Consider the following 25,536-nt stretch of genomic DNA (forward strand, 5'->3'; position numbering starts at 1 on the left):
CAATATCAAAGCAAATCTCAGGCTAACTTTACCCACAAGGCTAGTGTTGTGTTTATACTGTATCATGCTATTAAGGATAGGATTAGAAGTAAGCAAAGGACTCACAGCTGAAAACAGAAGTCCACACACTAAACACTTGTCTATCAGGCTAAGAACCTGGGCTCTCAATAGGAGTTGTCTTATCCCATATGAATGGTAATTCAGTAGGTGAAGAAAAATCCATACCCTATGGCAGATTCTTCCTGACCTACCTTGCCAAGAGTCAAACCCAGGTGCCACACTAATCAAAGTACATTCTCTTAATCCTTATCAAAAAACCTTTGCTTGATATGTACATGCAAAAAAAAAGAACCCTGACCCATACCTCAGGCATATCAAAGACAACATATATAAAAATTAACTCTAAGTGGATCATGAGTCTAACTATAAAACCTAAAAGTATAAACATTCAAAAGAAAATACAAGAGTAAATTTTTATACTTTGAGTTAGATAGCATTCTTAGATAACACACAAAGCATAAGTTTAAAAAGAACAAATTTATAAATAGACTTCATCAAATTTAAAAACTACTACTCTTCAAAAGATACTGTTAAAAAATGAAAACAAATCACACAGGAGGAAGAATATTTGCAAAACACATCTGAGAAAGACTGGCATTCAGTATATATAAAGATCTTTCACAATTCAATAATAAGAAAACACACAAGCCAATAAAAAAACATGAGCAAGAAAACTGAACAGACATTTCAGCAAAGAAGAGGCAAATATGGCAAATGAACACATGAAACCATTCTCAACATCATTTATCATTGGGGAAACAAAGATTAAAATCAAGTGAAAGATAACATCAGCAAAATGGTGGAGTACACAGCTCCAAGCTAACATTCCCCCACAGAAACACTGAAAAGCAAGCAGAAATTGTGACCACCCAGAGGGGTGGGATAGGGAGGGTGGGAGGGAGGGAGACGCAAGAGGGAAGAGATATGGGGATGTATGTATATGTATAGCTGATTCACTTTGTTATAAGGCAGAAACTAACACGCCATTGTAAAGCAATTATACTCCAATAAAGATGTTAAAAAAATAAATTTAAAGAAAAAATTTTTAAAAAAAAAGAAAATCAAATGAGATAAAGGATGTGAAAACAAACAAAAAAAAACAAGCAGAAACTGTCAGAACCACCTTTGTCAGACTCTGGAAAATAGTCAAAGGTTTATGGCAACCAAGAGAATGCTGAATCAAGAAGTCAACTTAAAAATGGTAGGAGAGGGGCTTCCCTGGTGGCACAGTGGTTGAGAATCTGCCTGCCAATGCAGGGGACACGGATTCGAGCCCTGTTCTGGGAAGATCTCACATGCCGTGGAGCAACTAGGCCCGTGAGCCACGCAACAAGAGAGGCCGCAATAATGAGAGGCCTGCGCACCACGATGAAGAGTGGCCCCCACTTGCCGCAACTAGAGAAAGCCCTCCCACAGAAACGAAGACCCAACACAGCCATAAATAAATAAATAATTAATTTTTTTAAAAAAAGTTTAAAAAAAAAATGGTAAGAAAGCTTTGTGGCATTTTTACTTGCCCTCACCCTACCCACTCCTTGATGTGGAGGCAATCTTAAAGACATCAGGTGGTGTTCCAAGTGTGGGACTCTGGCCCCTGGTTCCAGAAGGAGCAGAACAGACCTTACTTGCAAATTATCGTTTATACCTGTTATAACTTATCTGACGACTACCTGAAGGACTAACACAAGGCACTCCTCTCTATTTCACCTCACTCACAATCTTCTCAAGGTGGAAAAGCAGCAAGTATTGCTTAAAACCCTGTATGGTGACCCAAACACCAACAGCCACTTGGGCAAAAGATTAACAATGAGACATTCAACTGACTGCCTGAGATCTGGGGGAGAAAAGAGAGAGTTTCTTTGGGAAATTAGGGCAATCAAAAACACCTGTGTATATATGGAAATTTAGAAAGCCCAGGGTGAAATGCATGCTCAGGAAAGACCTAAAAAGATTTTAAGCTTTCATCTCAAGCTGATCCCTAGACTCAGCACAAGTCTGGCTAAGGGCCAAAGGAGGGCACAAAGTCAATCTGCAAAGACCAGGATGTGTGTTTGTTTGTTTGCTTAGCTCCTGGCAATCCAGGAAATCTTCAACAAAACACAAGCTAAGTAACAGAGACTTCAGTATCACACACAGCAAGAAATACAGTTTCTACAAAAAAGGTTGGAAAACTCACTAGACAAATGGACAACTACAGCCTTCAACAATCAAAAAACAGCAAAGCCTGGGGAAAGGGAAAAAGCTGTATTCCAGAGTTACCAATATTCAAATGTCCAAATTTCAACAACAAAAAATCACAAGACATATAAAGAAATAAGAAGGTATGGCCCACTCAAAGAATCAAAATAAATTAACAGAAACCACCCCTGAGGAAGCCCAGCACTGGACTTAGCAGTAAATTTTAAATTGATTGTCTTAAATATGCTCATATCAGTAAAGGAAAACATGGACAAAGAACTAAAGAAAATCAAGAAAACAATGAACAAAACAAGACTATCAACAAAAAGACAGAAATTATAAAAAAGAACCAAACAGAAATTCAGGAGATAAAAAGACCAATAAGTAAGTGAAAAATTCAGTAGGGGGTTCAATAGCAAATTTGAGCAGACAAAGACAGAATCAGCAATCTCGAAGACAAGATAATTAAAACTATACAGTCTGAGGAACAAGAAAAAAAAAATAATGAAGAAAAGTGAAGAGAGCCTAAGGGACCAGAGGGACATCTTCAAAAGAAACAATATATGCATTAAGGGAATCCCAGAAGGAGAAGAGAGAAAGGGGAAGAAAGAATATCTGAAGAAATAACTGCCAAAAACTTCCCAAATTTGATGAGAGACACGAGCCTACATGTTCAGAAGCTCAATGAACTTCAAGTAGGTTAAACTCAAACAGACCCACATCTAAACATATCATAATCAAACTGTTGAAGCTAACAACAAGGAGAAGATATTCAAAACAGTAAGAAAGATGCAATTCATCATGTACAGGGGATCCCCAATCAGATTAACAGCCAATTTTGCATCAGAACTATGGAGTCCAGAAGGAATGACCTATTTAAAGTGCTGACAGGAAACACTGTCAACTTAGATTTCTACCCAGATAAACAAAAGCTGAGGGAGTCTATTACCACTACACTGGCCCTAAAAGGAATCCTTCAGGTTGAAATGAAAAGACACAAAACAGGAACTTCAAGTCATATGAAGATATAAATATCTCCAGTAAAGGTAACTACATGAGCAAATATAAAAGTGAGTATTATTATATTTTTGGTTTATAACTCCACTTTTTATTTCCTACATGATTTAAAAGACAAATACATAAAAATAATTATAGATCTATGTTACTGAGCACACAATGTATGAACATATAATTTGGGAGAACAACATAAAGGGGGGTGGGAGAATAGAGGTGTATAGGAGCAGAGTTTTTGTATGTTATTGAAGTTGGTACCAATTCAAACTAGACTGTTATAAATTTAGGATGTTACGTGTAATCCCTGTGGCAAAGCAAAAAGAAAATATAAAAAAAGCACACACAAAAGGAAATGAAAGGGGATCAAAATGGTTCATTACACCAAAAAAAAAATTATTTTTCAACTAAACACAAAAGATGGCAGTAACAGAGGAAATGAGAGACAAAAGGGTATAAAACATACATGATAAAAATATTTCAATGAGCAAAGGTATCCATACTTGAATCAAAGGGAAAAATAAAACATAAAGAAGAACCAAATGGATATTTTAGAACTGAAATATATAATAACCAAAATAAAAAAACTGAGTGAATAAGCTTTTCAGCAGAACATAGAGGACAGAATAAAGAAACAGTGAACTGGAAGACAGAAGAACAGAAGTTATTCAACATGAACAACAAAGTGAAAACAGTAAACAGAGGCTTCGGGACCTATGGTTCTGTAATTAAAGATCTAATGTCTGTGTCATTGGAGTCCAAAAGGAAAGGACAAAGAGAGAAAGAAAGAAAAAGTACTAGAATAAATCATGGCTGAAAACCTCTCAAATGTGTGAAGAAGACATAAACCTACAGATGCAAGAAGCTGAGTGAACCCCAAGCAGAATAAACCCAAAGAAATATGCCAGGAAACATTATAATTAAAATTCTGAAAAATTACAAACAAAAGAAAAAAAAAACGTTTGAATGACAGATTTCTCATCAGAAACTATGTAGTCCAGAATAAAGTGGCAGCACAGTATTTTTCCAGCATTGAAAGAAAAGAACTGTCAACCCAGAAGCAACAACCAGGGAAAAGGACCTTCAGAAATAAGGATAATTAAGAGACTTTATCGGCAGCAAACCTATCCTAAAAGAATGGCTAAAGAAAGTTCTCTAAACAGAAAGGAAATAATACAATAAGCAACTTTAGGAACAGAGAAAGAACACAGTGAGTAAAAAATGCAGATAAATACATTAGCATTTCCTTCTGTAACATACGATTTTAAAATTTACTAAAGACATTTATGCTACAAAACATGAATCAGATTCAAATAAACTCACCAGTGAGGTGAGAGAGCTTAAGAAAAAATTAGAAATAAAAGGTCAGTTAAGAAATGACGGGGCCCCACCTCCCAGCCGCTCCGTAAGGAGAGTGAACTCCCTGAGACTAGGGGCCATATACCTTTGCACCCTCAGCAGGACCCAGGACAAGACTGGTACAAGGCACGATTCAGCAAATGTTTGTTAAATGGGAGCAAAAAATTAAATTCCAGCCTGCCTGCCTCCAAGGCCTACATGTTTGACCACCATGCCACACTGCTCCAGTGAAGACTCACTTACAGACTGATGGAAGATGGCTGAACCAAGAAAAATGATCTTATCTCATGCTTCAGTGACAAAATAAAAGCCATCAGACATGGGAGAATTGTTCCAGGGCCTTCATCTTCCCACCACTGAATCTCGAAACCTCCCAGTATCTGTGTTCATCTTTTGTCTCATTCCTTCCTGTTACCATGAAGGGCTTGAGGACCTCTCCTTCTCTCTGAGGCCCAGTGTCCTAGACCCGAGCCCCTCCTTTCCCTTCTATTATTCCCTTTCTCTTCTGTGTTCCCATCTGGTCCTTCTTTATGGTCTCTGGGTCATTCCCAGCAGCAAACAAGCATAGTCTAGTATCTCCCATCTTAGAAAAATCATTCTTTGCCCCTCCTCCTACCATCACCTTAGCTCTCTGGGTTCTGTTCCCATTCACAGCCATGTTTCACAAGGAAATCGCCTACACACCTAGCTCCACTTCAGCAGGAAGGGGGGGGGGGGGTAGTGTTTTATTCCCTCTGAGCTCAGGGAGGGTCCTATAACAATCTACCCTCCCACCAGTACTCCATCCAATTATTCCTGTTTTTTAAATTTTATTTATTTTTCATGATAATACATTATAAATTTTATAATATACATATCTGTACAGTTTGAATAAATTATAAAACAAATACCTATGTACCTGTACCCATCACCCAGCTTCAAAAACAAATCATTTCTGAATGACAAAACCCACCATGTAGCCCTCCCCAGTCACATCTCCTTCCCCTGCCTGAGGTAACCAGTGTCATTTTTCATGCCTTGCTTTTTTGTATGGTTTTACAACATATTACTGCATCCATATATTGTAAAATTTTGCATGTTGTTCAACTTTATATAAACATATTCTTTCATGACTTTTTTTTTTTTTTTTTTTTTTGGCTGTGTTGGGTCTTCGTTTCTGTGCGAGGGCTTTCTCTAGTTGCGGCAAGTGGGGGCCACTCTTCATCGCGGTGCGCGGGCCTCTCACTGTCGCGGCCTCTCTTGTTGCGGAGCACAGGCTCCAGACGCGCAGGCTCAGTAGGTGTGGCTCATGGGTCTAGTTGCTCCGCAGCATGTGGGATCTTCCCAGACCAGGGCTCGAACCCGTGTCCCCTGCATTGGCAGGCAGATTCTCAACCACTGCACCACCAGGGAAGCCCTTTCATGACTTTTTTGAATCAGTAGTAGGTTTCCTGAGTTTTATCCATGTTGATACATGTAGCTGGAGTTCATTCATTTATTTCATTATAGTATTCCATTGTAAAAAAAAAAAAAGAAATGACTAAACTTGAAGGAACACAAGAGAGAATACAAACAAGAGATAATGCCTTAAGAGGCACAGAAGATGAAATGTTTTGGCTTTTTCTGTTTGTTTGTTTGTTTGATTTTTTTATGAAGAGGAAAAAAAATGTTTGAGAGAAAATGGTATGCTGAAGAGAAGCAAAGAAGATCCAACATACAGCAAATAGAAGTCCCTGCAGAAGAAAATCAAAGCAAGGCAACAGAACAAATATCAATACTAAAATTATAATTCAATAACTTTGCTGAAATTAAAACTATATATATGAAAACTACATCCTGGAAGAGCACACCACGTGCATGACATATAAATCCAAAATGACCAACACCAAGATATATTCTAGTATAATAACTGGACTTTAACAGAAAAATCCTTTCAGCATTAAAAAAAAAAACATGACCTATAAGAAAAACCTGCATCACCATCAGACTATGACAACAATTTTTTTTTTTAATATTTATTTATTTGCACTGGATCTTAGTTGCAGCAACGCAGGCTCCTTAGTTGTGGCAGGCATGTGGGATCTAGTTCCCTAACCAGGGATCAAACCCGGGCCCCCTGCATTGGGAGCGTGGAGTCTTAACCACTGTGCCACCAGGGAAGTCCCGACAACAATTCTTTATGCCAGAAGAAAAACAGAGTTACATATATAAGATACTCAAAGAAAGGCAGTATGAGCCCAGGATTTTATATCCAGGAAAACTAATCTTCAAGGTAAAGGGCACAGGCAAAATGTTATCAATATAAAATAACTCAGGGAATATTGTTCCAAAAGGTTCTTCCTAAGGAATCTACTAGAGAACAAGATTCATACAATCAGGACTTCCCTGGCAGTCCAGTGGTTAAGACTCTGCGTTTCCACTGCAGGGGGCATGGGTTCGATCCCTGGTCGGGGAGCTAAGATCCCACATGCCACCCGGTGCGGCCAAAGAAAATAAAAAATTAAATAAAATAAACACATGTTTAAAAACAAAAGATTCATACAATCAAAATAACTAGAATGACGAGGTTCTACTGCATAGCACAGGGAACTATATTCACAGGGAACTTGTAATAACCTATAATGGAAAAGAATTTGAAAAAGAATATATATATCCATATATCTATATATAAATATATATATATATCTGAATCACTTTGCTGTATACCAGAAACTAACACAACACTATAAATCAACAATACTTCAATTAAAAAAAAAAAAACTAGAGATATATCAATATGGTGATTAGCATTAAATATATGGTCATTTATAAAATTATAAATAAGTGTTCATTAAAAGGGAGAGAGTATAGTATATAATGGCTATATGATCTGACAATGTAGATATAGGTCAACCAAAAAATGAGAGGAGAAGGTGGAGACAGCATACACACAAAAATTTTTTAACAGTTTTCCTTAATCATTGGTGGTAGTACATTAGTAGTGCCACTAGAGACTGTTATACAGTTAACATATGATAAAGCAAATTAGTAATTCCTGGATATTCTAATTCTATCATCCCCTGAGTCTTTGGGAACATGATTCTTGGTATGAAAGAAAGGAGATACTAATGTAATAAATGGGAGATTAAGTTTAAAAAAAAACTCTGTAGTCCTTTGTCAATATCACTGTTGATTGCCAAGATAGTTTTTATTATATATATTTCTAACTCTATCCACTGAAAAGTCATAGGAACAATGATCAACCTAGTAGCAATAAGTATCCCTAGGATCTAGACTGCAGGTGTTCTGAAATTCCATTTCCCATTAAAAGAAGCCAGGAGTTCTTAGAGAAACAGCTAATGCCAGGTCTAAGGTGGAAAATGAGCCTGGAACAGTTCAACGTAAGAGATAGCAAGAAAATTATCAAAATTATTAGGACTGGGTCAAAAAGACTAAGGAACCAATTTGAAGAGGCTCTTCCTAGACAACAACAGGACAATGTGAGCTTCAATTAGCAGTAAAAAAAAAAAACACACATAAAATATGGGTTGAAACCCATCAAATACATTTAAATGTACGACTCCACACTGATAATAAAAAATAACTAACTGATCACCATCTGAAGATGACAGGGAACCAATTTATTACCTTAAAAACTAGGTAAATAAAAGGAAAGAATCAGGCCATTCTTACATGAACTATACCACTGGGAATCAAACAGTAGATGAGAAGCATCTCCTTAAAATGCTATGCCACCTAATAAATGAAAACAAAATGATAGAATTATATGACTACTTTGCAACTCCCAATCAGCGAATCTCAGCACTGAGCATCAGCAACTGCTACAATCAAAGAGCAAAAAGCAGACATCACATGCCTCCTGTTGAAAGAACACACTACCACCCAAAATCTTGCCAAAGGAATTGAACCTGAGGCTGATTAAGCCTCTGTATCCAGCTGTAATTTGCAGGAAATACAACAGGACATAAAACATTTTGAAATGCACCATAACTATGCAATCTAGACTTTGGGAAACTCTACAGGCCAAATGCCCCAAGGTTCTTCAACTTTCAGATTTTAAGGAAAAGGAAGAGATGAAAGGAAAAGATTAAAAAGAGACAGGGACTTCCCTGGTTGTCCAGCGGTTAAGACTCGCGCTCCCAAGGCAGGGGGCCCCGGTTCAATCCTTGGTCAGGGAACTACACACCACATGCCACAACTAAAGATCCCGTGTGCCGCAACTAAGACCCAGCACAGCCAAATAAATAAATAAAAATTTTTTTTTTTTAAAAAGCATGAGATATCATTTCTATCCACTAGGATAGCTAGATTTTTTAAAAATGGAAAATAACAAGTGCTAGCAAGGTCACAGACAAACTGGAACCCTTGTAAATTGCTGGTGGGAATGTTAAAATGATACACCCACTGTGGAAAACAGTTTGACAATTCCTCAAAAACTTAAACATAGAAAGATCATATGATCCAACAATTCCACTCCTGTATATAGAAACAAAAAACTGAAAAACAGGTGTACAAACAGAAACTTGTACACAAATGTTCATAGGGGTACTACCACAATCACCAAAAGGTAGAAACAACCCAAATGCCCATCAGTTGATGACTGAATAAACCAAATGTGGTATATCCATATAATGGAATATTACTCAGCCATAAAAAGGAATGACATACTGATAAATGCTACAATATGGATGAATCTCAAAAACATTATGTTAAGTAAAAGAAGCCAGACATAAAAGGCCATGTATTGTATGATTCCCTTTATATGAAATGTTCACAGTTCACAGAGACAGAAAACAGATTAGTGGTTGCCAGGGACTGGGGGAAGGAGGAAATATTCTGGAACAAGATAGTGGTGATGGTTATACATTTGAATGTACTGAATGTCACTAATCGTAAATTGTATGTTAAGTGTATTTTACCACAATTTAAGAAGTCAAAGCACATGTAGAGGTAGGGTGTCTAGGGCCACACTTCCTTCCAGGAGCCTATTCAAGTGAAAATAGCTGAGACTCAGTCGCCTTCCTCTCTGGCTTCCCTTGGCTTCCTTCTGGCTTTTTTCTCTTCCACATGGCTGGGCGGACAAACTGAGAAATGCCTACAGAAGGCTATCACTAGCCACCAAGACCTGAAAGAGTGTGGGGGTTGCCAGAGACTAGCTCTACCACAGACGGAGGAAAACAAGCTTTTCCAGACCTCCTAGGTATTCTTGCAAAAAGGCCTTTACATGCATTCAAAACGGTTATTACCCAAAACTCTGTGGGCCTATAAGGAATGAAGGTTCTAGGTGGTCTATACCCAGAATAATAGGATTTCTACATAGTTCTAGCTGAGGACCATATTAGGGTTTGAGGGCTATGGCAAGGACTAGCTAGATATTGACCAAACATGATTCACCTTCCTGCTGGGCACAAGCTATGGCCCTATGATTGAATTCTGGCAACAGAATATGGGTGGAAGTGATTAAGCCATTTCCAGGTCTGCCCATCAACAACTCCCACAGGATTCCCCCACTTGCCTCAGGTGACCTGGGAAGCCATGTGTAGAAAATGGTAGAGCCTCCATTAGTCTAGGTTCTTTTGAATGTATTTTTTACAGCAACTAATGTTCTTAAATATAAAAGACTACTGGGACTTCCCTGGTGATCCAGTGGGTAAGACTCTGCACTCCCAATGCAGGGGGCCCAGGTTCGACCCCCGGTTGGGGAACTAGATCCCAAATGCATGCTGCAACTAAGAGTTCGCATGCTGCAACTAAGAAGTCCGCATGCCACAACTGAGAAGTGCGCATGCCGCAACTAAAAAAAAAAAAAAAAGATCCTGCATGCTGCAATGAAGATCCCCCGCGCCTCAACTAAGACCCAGCATAGCCTAAACAAATAAATAAATATTAAAATATATATATATAGAGAGAGAGAGAGAGAGAGAGAAGACTACTAGCATGAGAGCTAGTAGTAAAATGTCCCATTCTCTTACTGGTCAAAGGGAGGACTCAGATTTCCTGGGGTCACCTAAAAAAAAAATCATCTTGGTAACACCCTTTTGAAACAACTTAAGGACTTTTAAAAAATTAATACCAACTTTTTTTTTTTTTTGGCTGTACCGCACACCTTGCAGGATCTTAGTTCCCCAACCAGGGATTGAAACTGGGCCCGTGGCAGTGAAAGCACAGAGTCCTAACCACTGGAATGTCAGGGAATTCCCAATGCCAACTATTTTTAAACTCTTTTGTCTTTAAAATATTCTTGAAGATCTCAAATAGTCATGAAAATTAGAAGGCCAGACAGTACTATATTACCTCTGCTTTGCTGAAATACAGGCAGAGAAACTATGTGGCTTGCTAACCTCCCAACAAATTAAAGGTTAAAGGATTTGTGCATCTGCTACCCAGGTTCACTCTTAGAAAGTATTTTGTTACATTAAAGTTGGTACAACTAAAACGATATTACAGAATTTTAAAATGCGGTTTCCTTGGCCTGAATTTGCTCTTAATTATGTTCTAAAATCTAGGGAGACTATAATATCTTCTAAGCCAGTTACTTAAGAAAGAAATCCATAAAAGTTTCCCTAAAGGGAAAAACGCACAAATTAAAGCCATCTTTTCAAGCTGAACAAAGTAAAAGAAGAGTTCAATAACACCAACAAATCAAAGGTCAAGACATACCTTTTTCTTATATTTCTTTATAAAACCAGATGAGAACACAGAAAAATATGAACTCTATATTCACACATTCTATGCACTTACCCTAAAAATATAATAATTAACCATTATTGAGCACTCACTGGTATCAGGCTTTGTAATAAGTGTTTTACGTGGATTAATTTATTAAATCCTAACAATAACCCTATGAAATTGGTAATGATAGTATGTCCATTACATATATATGGGATAAGTAAGGCTTAAAGAACTTAAGTAACTTGCATCAGTCATAGAGCTGGAATCTGAGGTCAGAGAATGACTTAATCACTATACATTCACTCAAGAAATATTTATTTAATACCTCCTATATACAATTCTAGAAGCTGGAGATACAGCAGTAAGGAAAAACCAACCCAAATTCCTACCCTCATGAACCATATATTCTAATGTGTGAGAATGACAATAAATAACAAATATGTGACAGTAACAGGTGAATAAAGGACATGAATAAAAAGAGGGGAAGGGAATGACTAAGAGTGCTACTTTAAAAAGGCTGGTCAGGCTTCCCTGGGGGCGCAGTGGTTAAGAATCCACCTGCCAATGCAGGGGAAACGGGTTCGAGTCCTGGTCCGGGAAGATCCCACATGCCATGGAGCAACTAAGTCTGTGCGCCACAACTACTGAGCCCGCTCGCCTAGAGCCCGTGCTCTGCAACAAGAGAAGCCACCACGATGAGAAGCCCACACACCGCCACGAAGAGTAGCCCCCGCTTGCCGCAACTAGAGAAAGCCTGCATGCAGCAATGAAGACCCAACGCAGCCAAAAATAAATAAAATAAACAAATTTATTTTAAAAATAAAAATAAAAATAATAAAAAAGCTGGTCAAGGAAGGCCTCTATCTGAACAGAGACCTAAATGAAACGAGGAAGCCAGTCATATAAATATATCCAGAAAAAGAACACCTCAGGTAGAGAAAACTACCAAGTATAGAAGTCCTCAAATAATAATTTTTAAAATGTCCTCATGCAGGAGCATGCTTAATATATTTGGAGACCATCAAGGTAGCCAGTGTGAACAGAGCTCAGTAACAAGAGGAGTAGGAGGAAATGAGGTTAGAGAAGGCCAAGAGGCAGATCATGTAGACTCTTAAGTACAAAGCAAGCACCTTCCATTTTGATCAACTGTGATGGAAAGCCACTTTTGAGTAGGGGATGGTAACAAACTTTGATTTTAGCTTTTACAGGATGATACCGACCTTGCTGTGTGCAAATTCTCATGGGGGCGGAGGGGAGAGGAGGTAAAAGAAAAGAATCAGGAAGACAGGTTTGGAGACTTTTATAGTAATCCAGATGAAAGATGATAGAGGCTAAGATTAGGGTAGTGATGGAGTTAGTGGGGAAAAGTCTCATGCAATTTGAATGTAGCACCAACCAGAACTGATGGGCTGAATGTGGAATATGAGGTTAAGAAAAGAATCAAAACCAACTTCCATGTTTTGCTCTAAGGAAATGAGTGAATGATAGTGCCATTTATTGACATGGGAAAGACTGGGGAAGAAGTGGAATGGGAAGTGAAAAACAGGGTTCAGCTTTGGACCCATTAAGTTTGAAAGGTCTATTAGCTACCCAAATAGAAATGTTACATACACAACTGAAAATAGGAGAGCTCAAAAGAAAGGTCAAGACTAGAGAAGTAAATGTGGGAATCAGCAGCACAGAGATGGAATGTAAAGTAATACAATCTGATGAGATTACATCAGGAGAGAGAATAGACTGCAAAAGCAGATTAAATACTGAACCCTCTCAAGCACCAGTGAGATTGGAAGAAAACCAAGACAGCATGGTCCCAGAAGCCAAATGATGGAATGCTCAACCATGTCAAAAGCAACAGGTTGAGTGAGATGAAGACTGAAAACTGGCCACTGGGTTTGACCAATGATGACCTTGACATAAGTGTTTCAGTGGAATGACGGAAGGCTAAAGCCTGACTTGACTGGAATGGGTTCAAGAGGAGAGGAAATGAAAGAAGATATAGACAACTCTTTCAAGTAGTTCTGTTATAAAGAGGAGCACTCTCCTACTCACAATTATTTCGTATCCCTTGCTCTTTTGCCTGAATAACTGCAAGAGCCTCTTAACTGGTTCCACATACCCATTTAGTCAATGCTCACTAAAGTAGCCAAATAAGTGGGATTAAAATGAATGTTAGATCAGGTGATTCTTATGCTCAAAACTCTCCAATGGTTTCTCATCTCGTTCAACATGAAAGTCAAAATCCTCAGAGCTGCCTGTAAGACCCTTACCAATCTGAAACTCTCCACAATTCAGCCCTCCTCTCCCCACCTTTCCCCTCTGAGTTCACCTACTACTCCTCCTCTTACTCACTCTACTCCAGGCACACTTGGCTTCCTTGGTGTTCCTCAAACACAAATTTTAGAGCTGGAGGTATGCTTCTACCCCAAGGTGCTTCCTATTCCCTCTACCAAGTATACTCTTCCCCCCACATAATCTAAATGCCTCAATCTCTTACATTCTTCAGGTCTTTACTCAAACATCTCATTCCAAAGAGATGCCTTTCCTGATAATGCTATTTAAGCCATAAAATCCCCCATCACTCTATATCCCCCTTCCCTGCTTTATTGTCTTCGTAGTATTTATCACCGTATAGCGTACTACATATTTTACTTATTTCTTTTATTATCTGATTCCCTCTACTAGAATAGAAACTTTGAAAGCAGGGTTTCTCATCTGCCTTTTTCACTTCTATAATCCCAACAGTAACCAAAAAATTAAAAAAAAAAAAAAAACAAAAACAGAACAAAAAAAACTTGTTGAATCCAAGGATGAATGAATGAGGGGGAATGCAGGGTTAATGAAGTTTTTTCAAGATGGAAAATATTGTAGCATGCTTGTATGTTGATGAGAATCATCAACAGAAAAAAGAAAATTAATGATTCAGGAGTAGGAAAGAATAATTCCAAGAATAAAACTCTTATTTAAATGTAGGGGTTGGCCTTAAATGGGAAGAGGAACAGATTATCCATAGCAATAAGAGAGAGGGAAAAGAATGCGGGTACAGATATAGGTAGGTTGGGTGACTTGTAATGGGAGCTTGTAGGATTATCTTTGTTTTTTCTTCAGTGAAACAGGAAGCAAGGACATCAACTGAGAGTAAAGAGGACAAATAGAATGCTAGAAGTTTGAGGAGAACGATTAAACTATCATTTAAGAGTGAATGGAGGGAATTCCCTGGTGGTCCAGTGGTTAGGAATCCGCGCTCTCACTGCTGAGGGCCTGGGTTCAATCCCTGGTCCAGGAACTAAGATCCCACAAGCCGTGTGGCACTGCCAAAAAAAAAAGTGAACGGACTAGGGAATGTCATAGGATTGACTGTCATTGCTGAAAGACTCCTTAGGTTCATGATCACAAATTTAGATGTCAGCATCGTTGTGTTTTTCTCCAGCCACATTCAGCTGCCTAGACACAAGTGCAGAATAGGCAGAGTTGGTTTAATCATGGCTGGAATTTTCTCAAGCAGGTATGATAGAAGGTACTGAAGGTACACGCATAGGAGTAATTATGATAGCCCATGAAATGTTAAGTTGGACAAGGAGGAAAGTAGAGGCATGAGGTGACTGACAACGAAAAGGTAGTTTGGACTTCCCTGCTGGCTCAGTGGTTAAGAATCCGCCTGCCAATGCAGGGGACACGGGTTCAAGCCCTGGTCTGGGAAGATCCCACGTGCCACGGAGCAACTAAGCCCATGCGCCACAACTACTGAGCCTGCGTGCTAGAGCCCACAAGCCACAACGACCGAGCCCCCATGCCACAACTACTGAAGCCCACCTAGAACCCATACTCCGCAACAAGAGAAGCCACCGCAAAGAGAAACCCGTGCACCGCAGTGAAGAGTAGCCCCTGCTCGCTGCAACTAGAGAAAGCCCGCATGCAGCAACGAAGACCCAATGCAGCCATAAATAAATAAATAAATAAATTTATTTTAAAAAAAAAATCAACAGACCAGAGGTTCCAAAGAGTTTGAACAATTTTGGGAGAGGAAATCCTAAAATGAATGTGAGCTAGAGAAACAGAAGATGATGTGAAGGTCAGAGTCTGGCAAGCTCAAAACTAAGATTTTAGAGGCGGAACAATTCTTGGTAAAGATGAAAAGTACCTAATGAATATGCAAGTAAGAGGCTCAGGTTGATGTCAATTTTCCCCATCAATTATTTACTGTACTTCCACTGTACACATGGCTGTAGTGCAGAGAAGAGAAAAGAGTTTGGGAGTTAACAATGAGGTACAACAAAAAGGTGGTCAACTATGTCTGACTAACAATGCATTTTTTTTTTTTAATTTATTTATTTTTATTTTTGGGTGTGTTGGGTCTTCGTTTCTGTGCGAGGGCTTTCTCTAGTTGCGGCGAGCGGGGGCCACTCTTCATCGCGGTGCGCGGGCCTCTCTCTATCGCGGCCTCTCTTGTTGGGAGCACAGGCTCCAGATGCGCAGGCTCGGTAGTTGTGGCTCACGGGCCCAGTTGCTCCGCGGCATGTGGGATCCTCCCGGACCAGGGCTCGAACCCGTGTCCCCTGCATTGGCAGGCAGATTCTCAACCACTGCGCCACCAGGGAAGCCCAATGCATTTTGTGTAAGTCCTTACTGCCAATAACATCTAGTCTCTGCTCTCCCTTGAGGACTTTTTCCTCTTCCCCCAGGGCTAGCCCTTGACCCAACAACCTGGTTTTCAAAACTCTTTGGAACCCCAAGTATGTATATAATGAAGAAAAACAACCAATACCTGCTGATAAAAAGTAATAATTACCAAGGTACCATAGGGATTTTATCAAGAAAGTACAAAGCTAGGTGGCAAATTTACCAGAGAATCATAAGCAGCTAAGACCAGCAATAAAGGAGGCATAATGATTGCAATATTAAGCTGCCTCTCACGGTCCTGATCATAGGTCACCATGAATAACGGGTGGAAAAAGCTTTTAGGTTGATCTTAGGCTAAGGGCATCCAGTAAAACAAAGATGGGAAAAATCTGGAGGCAGATGTGTCCTACCCTCATCAGGAAACACTGTCCAACCTGCTTCAACCATCCCAGGCTCTCTGCTCCCAGTACCTCTGACGAAATCAAATCTTCCAAAGGTAACAGGTTTTCAGGAGCTGGCCCTTATTCATATTACTTCTGGACAAGAGGGGAGGGAGGGCTAATAAACATTCTGTATTGAGGGACTTCCCTGGTGGTCCAGTGAATAAGACTCCACGCTCCCAATGCAGGGAGCCCGGGTTCGATCCCTGGTCGGGGAACCAGATTCCACATGCACACCACAATAAGCGTCCGCATGCCACAACTAAGAGTCCACATGCCGCAACTAAGAAGCCCACGTGTGGCAACTAAGAAGCTCGCGTGCGGCAACTAAGAAGCCCGTGTGCAGCAACTAAGAGCCCACATGCTGCAACTAAATATCCCGCGTGCCCCAACTAAGACCCAGCACAGCCTAACTAAATAAATAGATATTCTGTATTGAAAACTCAGAAAAATTCTCAAATGCCCATGTCTCAATCACCATGTCCTACATTGTATCCTTCACACAGCTGCCAGAGTAATCCAGCTAAAAAACAAGAAAGACCACCCTGCTTCCCTACTTACTATCTTTTTACATAATACTAAAGACTGTCTACAATCTAGGCTCCTTTAGTCTCTTAACTCATCATCTATGGCTTCAAGTTCAACTTCCAACAATACTAAATTGATTACAGTTCCCTACACAATATATGCAGCTTCCCCTCTGTATGTTTTCTGCCCCATGCTTTTGCCCGTATACTAACATTATAGTGCAGAATAAAGAGAAGATACTGATTTCCATGAAAATAATTTTGAAAATTCCTTAATGGTGCCAAGAGAATTCAAAATTCAAAATATTTGAATCTTTTTCTATTCATTCAGTCCACAAATAATTCATTCAGTCAACAAATAATTACTTAACACCTATTGTGACAAAGCCCTTGACTATGCATTATGATAGATAAAATGATGATATAGTTCCTACCCTCAATAATTTACAACTTAAAAGCAGATACGAAATAATACAAAATGAACACAGAAGGATAGAAGTTCTATTTACTACAGCCCAATCATGGAAAACAACTTCACAGAACAGTTTCTGTGGCATGAGTTAGGACTGGAAGCTTGAGTAGAATTTTAATGGGCAAAGACAGAGAAGAAAGAGCTTTTCAGATGGATGATTAATTAAAATAAATATATGGGGACTTCCCTGGTGGCACAGTGGTTAAGAATCCGCCTGCCAATGCAGGGGACACAGGTTTGATCCCTGGTCCGGGAAGATCCCACATGCCATGGAGCAACTAAGCCCACGCACCACAACTACTCAGCCTGAGTTCTAGAGCCCGCAAGCCACAACTACTGAGCCTGTGTGCCACAACCACTGAAGCCCATGCGCCTAGAGCCCATGTTCTACAACAAGAGAAGCCACCACAATGAGAAGCACGTGCACTGCAACGAAGAGTAGCCCCCGCTTGCTGCAACTAGAGAAAGCCCACACGCAGCAACGAAGATCCAACACAGCCAAAAATAAATAAATTAAATAAATAAATTTTAAAAATATATATACATATGAAAATGCCTAAGCAGTAAACAAATATTTACTGAATGCCCATTACGTACCAGTTAAAACACTAAAGGCTGGTATAATGATGAATAAGACAGACTCTGAGGAGTTTTTTCTCTGATGAGAGACTGACAGCCAACCAGAACATTGCTGAGGAAATACATGTTTCAAGTGCCAGCACACATATCTATGTTTCTCATAAATATTCAGACTAATAACTATGTTTCAAATACCATACTAGGCCCTAGGTAAATGAAAGAGTCTGGGCCTCAAAGAACTTACTTATGAGAGAGATAAACTATTTCAATAATGTATGCTACAATGGAGACAAAGCAAAGTCTTAGGAACCAAGAGAAGGGGCCTCTAACTCTGATTCTAATAAAAAGTGATAAGTATCAAGTAGACCTTGAATGCCAAGGTCTTCAAACTTTATTCTATGGTATCAAGAAGCTAATGAAAGTTTCTGAAGATAAAGCAATAAAATGATCATTTAACAAATACTTATCTATCACTGGAACTCAAGTAGGCAAGGAGTTCCAATCTTTTTTTAATTAGAATGCAGAATAAATCAGAGGTTAAAAGACTAAAAACAGAGTAAATGCAGTTAAGATATTACAACAACCAAGACAAAAGTTTATAAATGCTGAATTAAGGTGATGACAGTGAGAACAAAGATTCGAAAGACGTTATGAAGACAGAATCAGCAGAATCTGGATAAGGGGGTCAAGGGAGAGGGAAAAGTCAAAGACCATGGATATAATTTCAAGTTGATGACAAGAAAAAGGAAAGACACGGGGAGACCACATTTCAAAGGAGAAATAATGGATTCTATTTCAATGATACAGTAAGCCACTGAGCTAGAGATCCAAGTTCTGCATCCTGTTCAGAAATTATTCCTAAATACAGGCATGGTATAACATATAACAAGCATTATTCTATATCATGAGAAACGGAGAACAAAGTCATTTGTGAAAGGTAGATGCTTGGTGATCAGCTAGGTTCTTATTCCCTGAATGAATGCAATAATCCATCCAGCCTCATAACACACGAAACCAAAATTTTTAACTTTTTAACATCAAATAATTTCTAGTTACGGACTTTCAAGGACACTATCAGTTTATGAAAATCACAACTGTTAAGATCACAAATGCCGAGAGTCTAATGTGGAAAATATTAAGCCCAGAAATGGAAATGTAGAGCTAAGGAAAGAGGTCAGGCCTAGAGACTCAGATCACTCTACAAGGAGGTTCTGTGACACAATACTATGAACAAAGAGAACTACAGACCCTATTATACATCCTAAGCATGTGCCACAAATAGGGTAAGCCTGCTAAAAAACAAAGTACAATTAAGAAAAAAGCTGGGAATTCCCTGGCAGTCCGGTGGTTAGGACTTGGTGCTTTCACTGTGGGGGTCCGGGTTCAATCCCTAGTGGGGGAACTAAGATCCCCCAAGCCGCACAGTGTGGCCAAAAAGAAAAAAGCTAAGGACAGAGGACATATCCTCAAGGAACATACTGGGGACAGAGATAGAAAACAGTATAAGACACCCAAGAAGCAGTCAGAGTAACAAGAGTAGAATGGACATTATGACAAAAGAGAAGAATATATCAAGAAGGAACACATGCAAAAATTAATCAAAAGAAAGCTGAGGTAGTCGTACTAATATCAGATAAAAGACACTTTAAAAACGCATAATTGGAGTATAAAAGCTCACTATAAAATAACCAACGTTTATTTCACCAGAAACGTTTAACAATTGTATTGTACACTTGAATGCACCTAATAAAGAGAAAAAAAAACAAAAAAACAAAAAAAAAGAAGGAACACATGGTCAAGAGTGACAAATAGTTCACAGAGGTCAGAGAGGATGAGGAATGGGGGAAGGCTATCATATTTAATCATTTAAAGGTCCCTGGGACTGCTGCATCTCTCTGTGTAATTCACAATGAAAACTTTTCACAAATAGCCATACTTTTTTTTTTTTTTTTTTAATTTTTGGCTGCACGGGCTTTCTCTAGTTGCGGCGAGCGGGGTCTACTCTTCCTTGCGGTGTGCAGGCTTCTCATTGCGGTGGCTTCTCTTGTTGCGGAGCATGGGCTCTAGGCGCACGGGATTCAGTAGTTGTGGCACACGGGCTTAGTTGCTCCACGGTATGTGGGATCTTCCCAGACCAGGTCTCAAACCTGTGTCCCCTGCATTGGCAGGTGATTCTTAACCACTGCACCAACAGGGAAGCCCCAACACACATTATTTTTTAATTTAAAAAAAAAGGAAATGTTTTAGTATCCATCATGGTATAATCACACGATGGAAAATTACACAGCAATGAAAAAGAACAAGCTTTTTCTAAAAGCAACAACATAGATGAATCTCACAGACATAATTTGAATGAAAGAATCTAGTCACAAAAGAGTACAAACTGTATGATTCCATTTACATGAAGTTCAGAAGAGGCAAAACTAATCCATGGTGATAGAGTTTGGGAGAGCGGTTACCTCTAGAGAAGGGTAATACCTGGGAGAAAGCACAAAGGAACACTCTAGGGTACTGGAAATGTTCTAAATCCTGATCTGAGGAGTGGTCACATAGGTGTATTCATTCTGTAAAAATTCATGGGCTGAACGAAACTTTGATTTGCACACTGTAGATAAGTCACATCTCAATTAAAAAGTAAATAAACAAACACACAAAGTTACTGGTGACCTTGAAGACAACACTTTGGAGGAATTTATGTGTAGAAGCCAAATCATAATATGAGGAATGTATACAAGGTGAAGAAGCTGAGACAGTGAATACAAACTCATTTTTCAAGAAGGTTGCTGGTAAAGCAAAAATGAGATTACAAAGTAGCTTAAGTAGGTTACAAAACTCAGGGAAATCATGTTGTTTTGTTTTTATTTGAGGTATAAGACAAAGAGAAAATAACATACATAACAAGGGCCTACAGCAGATGAGAGGGAATGAAATCAAGAACATGGAGGGATTAGCCTTGGAAAAGATGAATACTTCCTTCTTTGAGATTTAAAAGATGAGAGAACACAGAAATCCTGAGATAGAGAAGAGGGAGAAATCAAGTTACCTTGAACTCTTTAGTGAAGCATGTGATAAGGTCAATTAGACCAGGTAAATTGAGTCAGGAAAGGATCTGGGCTTTATAAGTACATTTTTAAATGTTTCAAATAGGAACTGCAGAGAATATAAAAGACAAGGATGAAGGGGGAAATTACAGTAAGAGGACAATGCTCAGTGGCCTGAAAGCAAGGGCAGAAATGGCACAGTCTACTCAGGACTGGGTGGAGAATACAAGATAAAAAAACAAAAGGAGGGGGGCTTCCCTGGTGGCACAGTGGTAGAGAATCTGCCTGCTGATGCAGGGGACACGGGTTCGAGGCCTGGTCTGGGAAAATCCCACATGCCGCGGAGCAGCTATGCCCGTGCACCACAACTACTGAGCCCACGTGCCACAACTACTGAAGCCCCCACGCCTAGAGCCCGTGCTCCTCAACAAGAGGAGCCATTGCAATGAGAAGCCCGCGCACCGCAACAAAGAGAAGCCCCCCCTCAGCAACTAGAGAAAGCCCACGCACAGCAACGAAGACCCAACGCAGCCAAAAATAAATAAATTAAATAAATGAATTAAAAAAAAAAAAAAGGAGGGAAAAGTCCAAGGGCTAACATGTGCATCACTGAAACTGTATAATAAAGAATGATGTCAAAGGAAAATACTTATTTAACATACAGGAAAGAGGCAGGAGACCTAACAGAACTCTTCAAAGATCCAAAGATGAAGTCACTAGGGTCTAGAGTAGAGTGTGCAAAAGGGAAGCTGTCACTAGAGTTCATTACTACAGAACATTTTTCTGTAACTCCCACAAGATCAAGAACCACATACTCTCCTTTCACTGAACTTCCTACAGCTACTAGTGACAACTTCTCCTCCCTGATAAAACTGACCTTTATCCCCTACTTCTAAATACACCTACACTTGATTAATAAACTATATAAACATATCCTTTCCATTCAGAAACGCCATGAACTTTTTACACTTCTGTGTTCTCCCACTAAGGTGTTTTCAGTGGTACACTCCTAGAAGGCAGAGACTATATCCACGAATTCTCTGTTCACAGTATTGGGTTTGGGATTACACACATGCATCCCCAAAGCACATGTTTTAAAAAGTGCTTTCTCGTGAAATGAATCGTTACTGGAGAGAAACTTTAACAATGATTCGGAACATATTCCTACAAGACTATAACGACGGCCAAATCAGAGAATGCTTAGGAATGACACCCAACAAAACCTCTAGAAAGTAGGATAACATTTACTATATTATTGACTGTCCCTACCTTACACTATTTGCCCTTCTGGATAATTCCTCCATACCCCTTTAGTAAGCCTATTCTTTGCATTTCATTTACTCCCAGCCCACATTCTAGCGTCCCTTCTTCCCATCCAGAACCCCTAACCTCAAACGCCCCACAGGACCATTTTTCATCCCTACTCCCTCATTTCCTATTCAACCCCAGACCATCACTTCCATCCACTTCTCCACTCCCCATTTTTCTGCCTCTCCAGACCTCCCATTCCTTCTGCCGAACTATATTCAGTCCCCACCCCTTCAACGCCCCAGCCCAAGTCTTCCCGCCTGAGATCGCCCTCCCCCATCGCTCCCTTTCAGGCTCCCCCTCCCCATCCCTTCCCTCCGAGACCCCGGCCAGCGCTACCTGCTCCCTGACTTCGGGCCCTGCGGGCCCCGCCCGCTCCTCCAGTAGCTGCCTCCCGGGCGGCGCTCGCCGGCGCGAGGGCAGGGGCTGGGGCAGCTCCGCTGCCCGCTGAGCCCCATCCTCCCGGCAGGCGGCCGGTGGCGGCGGCGGCAGCTGCGGTCGGTCGCGGCAGCGGCTCCGCTTCATATCTGCGGCTGGGCCCTGGGCGTCAGCGCAGCGACTGTCCCGGCCCCGCATGGCCCCGGGCCGCGGCGCTACCGCGCCAACCACCGCCCGCGGCCACCATGGCCCGGAGGGCGCCCGAAGCCACCGACCCCAGCCAGCAGCTCCTCTGCGCTTTCTGGGGCCTCAAGAGCCGCGGCCTCCTCGGCGCTCCTTACGGAGGCGGCAGCATCGCCGCAGCGTCGTCTTCTCCCACCCGGTACACGCTCGGCCGGCCACCGGCCGCCGCCGCCTCCACCGCCGCAGCCGGCTGCACAGCCAGCCACCAACCGCTTGCCTGTAGCCCGGCCCCGCCCCTCCCTTCCCTTCGCGCGCGCGCACCGGGAGCCCGCCTGCCACCTCTGGCCGCGCGCCGCCTCCCGCGCACGCGCCAGCGAACGGTCGCGAGAGACCCGCCCTTGGCCCCACCGCGTGGTGGGGGTGGGAGGGGGCGGAGAGCGGAAGGGGGCGGGGCCCCGACGCGCCCGCTGCGGCCGTGGAAGCTCCTTGATTCGTTCATTCATGCATCCATTCATGAAATTGTGTGTCTGGCCAAGCTAAGTGGTGGGGATCCAAAAATGAATTACAACTGATCAGCGTCCTCAAGGAAGTAGGTGAAGAGGGACCAGGAGCAGCAAGGAGACAAAATAGACAACCAGTAAACAGAACACTAATGCCTGCCTTTTTGTTGAGCACCTTCCAACCTACCGTCAACTGATCTTCACATCACACTTTGAAGGCAGGTCTGCTCATTCTCCTGTTACAGATAAGAGGACCGACGGGAAGTAATATGCCCAGGTCACTGAGCAAACTAGACAGGACTCAAATTCTGGCTTTTCTGCCCCTTTCCACTGTTTCCTGTTGCTCCCAGAAAGTAAGACAGGGTGTGGAAAGTCCTATAAAAGAGGAAGAAGTGATGGATTCCTTCAAGTGGAAGGCGAAGACAAAAAGGCATCCCCATGATTCCCCACTGACAATGAAGTCATCATGTTATAGCCCAGTCCAGCCTGGCCACAGCGGTGGGCAGCTCAGCCTGCCTCTTTCAGTGACTCATCTGCTCAGCAACGTGGCTGTAGCTCAGCCCTGTCTGGCCTCCTCCTTCTGGCTTTAGCTGGTCTGCCAAAGCACCATATTTTTCCTCTTTTGTCTTGACTGGAGTTCTTTCACAGAAGCCTTTACGGAAGGGTTCACCCATTTTTGCTTGGCCTCCGCCCTAAACTCTTTCTGAGAGGTAATAATAGCTAACCTTATAGCATAACTACTGGATACCAGACACTGTGCATTCAATTCACACATATGCAAACAAGAGGTAAGTTGTATTATTTCCAGTTTACAGTTGAGGTTCAAGTTACATAACATGCTCAATATGACACAGCTAGTAAGTGCAGAGCCAGGATTCAAACCAAGGTCTGTCAGATACCAGAGCCTACACACACAACCAGTGTACTCTACAGCCGATCATCAGTCTGCTCCTGTATTCCCTGTTTCAGTTCCTCACCACCATCCATCCAGTTGCCTCAACCAGAAACCTGGAAGTCATCCTAGACTCCTTCCTTCCCCTCCTGCCCCCACACCCAATTAATGAACAAGTCATGCTGCTTCTATAACCTTACCATCTCTCCAATCTGTCTCCTTTTTCCATCCCACTGGTACTACTTTAGCTAAAGTCTTGTCTTCTCTCACCTACTTGACTGCGAAATCTTTCTAAATCATTCACCTACAACCAGTCCCTTTCTCTTCAAACCCATCCTCCAAAAAGCCTTTACAAGAACCTTCATATAACATGTGACTCCCTTGCTTAAAACAGTTAAATAGATTTCCATGACCCTCAGGATGAGGTCTACTAAATTTACTATGATTGGCAAGGCCATCTGAAATCTGGTCTCTGTCTACCTCACCTATTAATCTCCGCTATGCCAATTATTTATAGTTATGCCAGCTGTTTATAGTTCCCTGCATGTACAGGGTCTGACACATTCTTGGTTACAAACAACAGAAACAAACTCATTATCCTAAGCCTAAGGGGGAATTATTAGAAGGCTATACAGAAGGGGCTCACAGAACAGAACAGAGATTGGAAAATCAGGCTTATGAAACTGGCAGGAAACAAGGAGTCTCTCCAGAGTACACATTAGGGACAATTTCAGGACAGTGCTGTCACCACCACTCCCACACCACCACCAGACAATGTGCTATGCTGCTGCCACATACCTGTGCAAAGGGATTCTAACCTTCTCTCCTCTCTAATTGCATCACCATTCCAGATTCACAGTCTCTGGCAAGAGAATCCACTGACTCAGCCTTGGCAACTTAGGGACCAGAACTCCATTTCAACCTCTTGCCTTCCACTATAGGGACTAGGAAAGTCAGTGTGGCAAATAGACTCTAAGGTTGCCCTCATGATCCACCTCCTTTCCAGTGTTTATGCCTTTGTGTGATCTCCTCCCCTTGAGGTGAGTGGGACCTGTGACTTGCTTCTAAACAGCAAAAATGATGTGGTATCACTTCCATGATTACATTACATTATATAAGACTCTGTCTTGCTAACAGACTCACTCTCATTCTCATTCTCATTCTCCTAATGGCCTTGAAGAACCAAGCTACCATGTTCTGAACTGCCTGTAGAGAGGGTCATGTGGCAGGAAATTGCAGGCAACCTCTAGAAGCTATGGGCAGCCTCTGGCCCAAGATCCAGCCAGAAAACAAACAAAAAACTCAGTCCAACAACCACAAGAAAAAAAATTTTTTCTTGT

The 25,536-nt window shown here is 41.1% G+C and overlaps 1 protein-coding gene across 12 annotated transcripts in view; it reads right to left on the minus strand.

Annotated features, from left to right (window-relative positions):
• Nucleotides 1-23,103, minus strand: part of MAST2 (microtubule associated serine/threonine kinase 2) — a 200,988-nt gene extending 177,885 nt beyond the window's left edge. For 6 of the 12 annotated variants that reach the window (XM_082364119.1, XM_082364118.1, XM_082364130.1 and 3 more), the window contains exon 1: nt 22,583-23,102. In XM_082364119.1, coding sequence (XP_082220245.1) covers nt 22,583-22,819 — 237 coding nt within the window. In that variant the 5' untranslated portion in view covers nt 22,820-23,102. Of the gene's footprint in view, nt 1-22,579 lie in introns of all 12 variants that reach the window. The other 6 variants (XM_082364126.1, XM_082364125.1, XM_082364128.1 and 3 more) reach the window with 2 other exon arrangements.
• Nucleotides 23,104-25,536: the final 2,433 nt, after the last annotated feature.

This window comes from Balaenoptera borealis (genome assembly GCF_965194805.1).
Source record: "Balaenoptera borealis genome assembly, chromosome: 1".
Classification (NCBI taxonomy): Eukaryota; Metazoa; Chordata; class Mammalia; order Artiodactyla; family Balaenopteridae; genus Balaenoptera; species Balaenoptera borealis.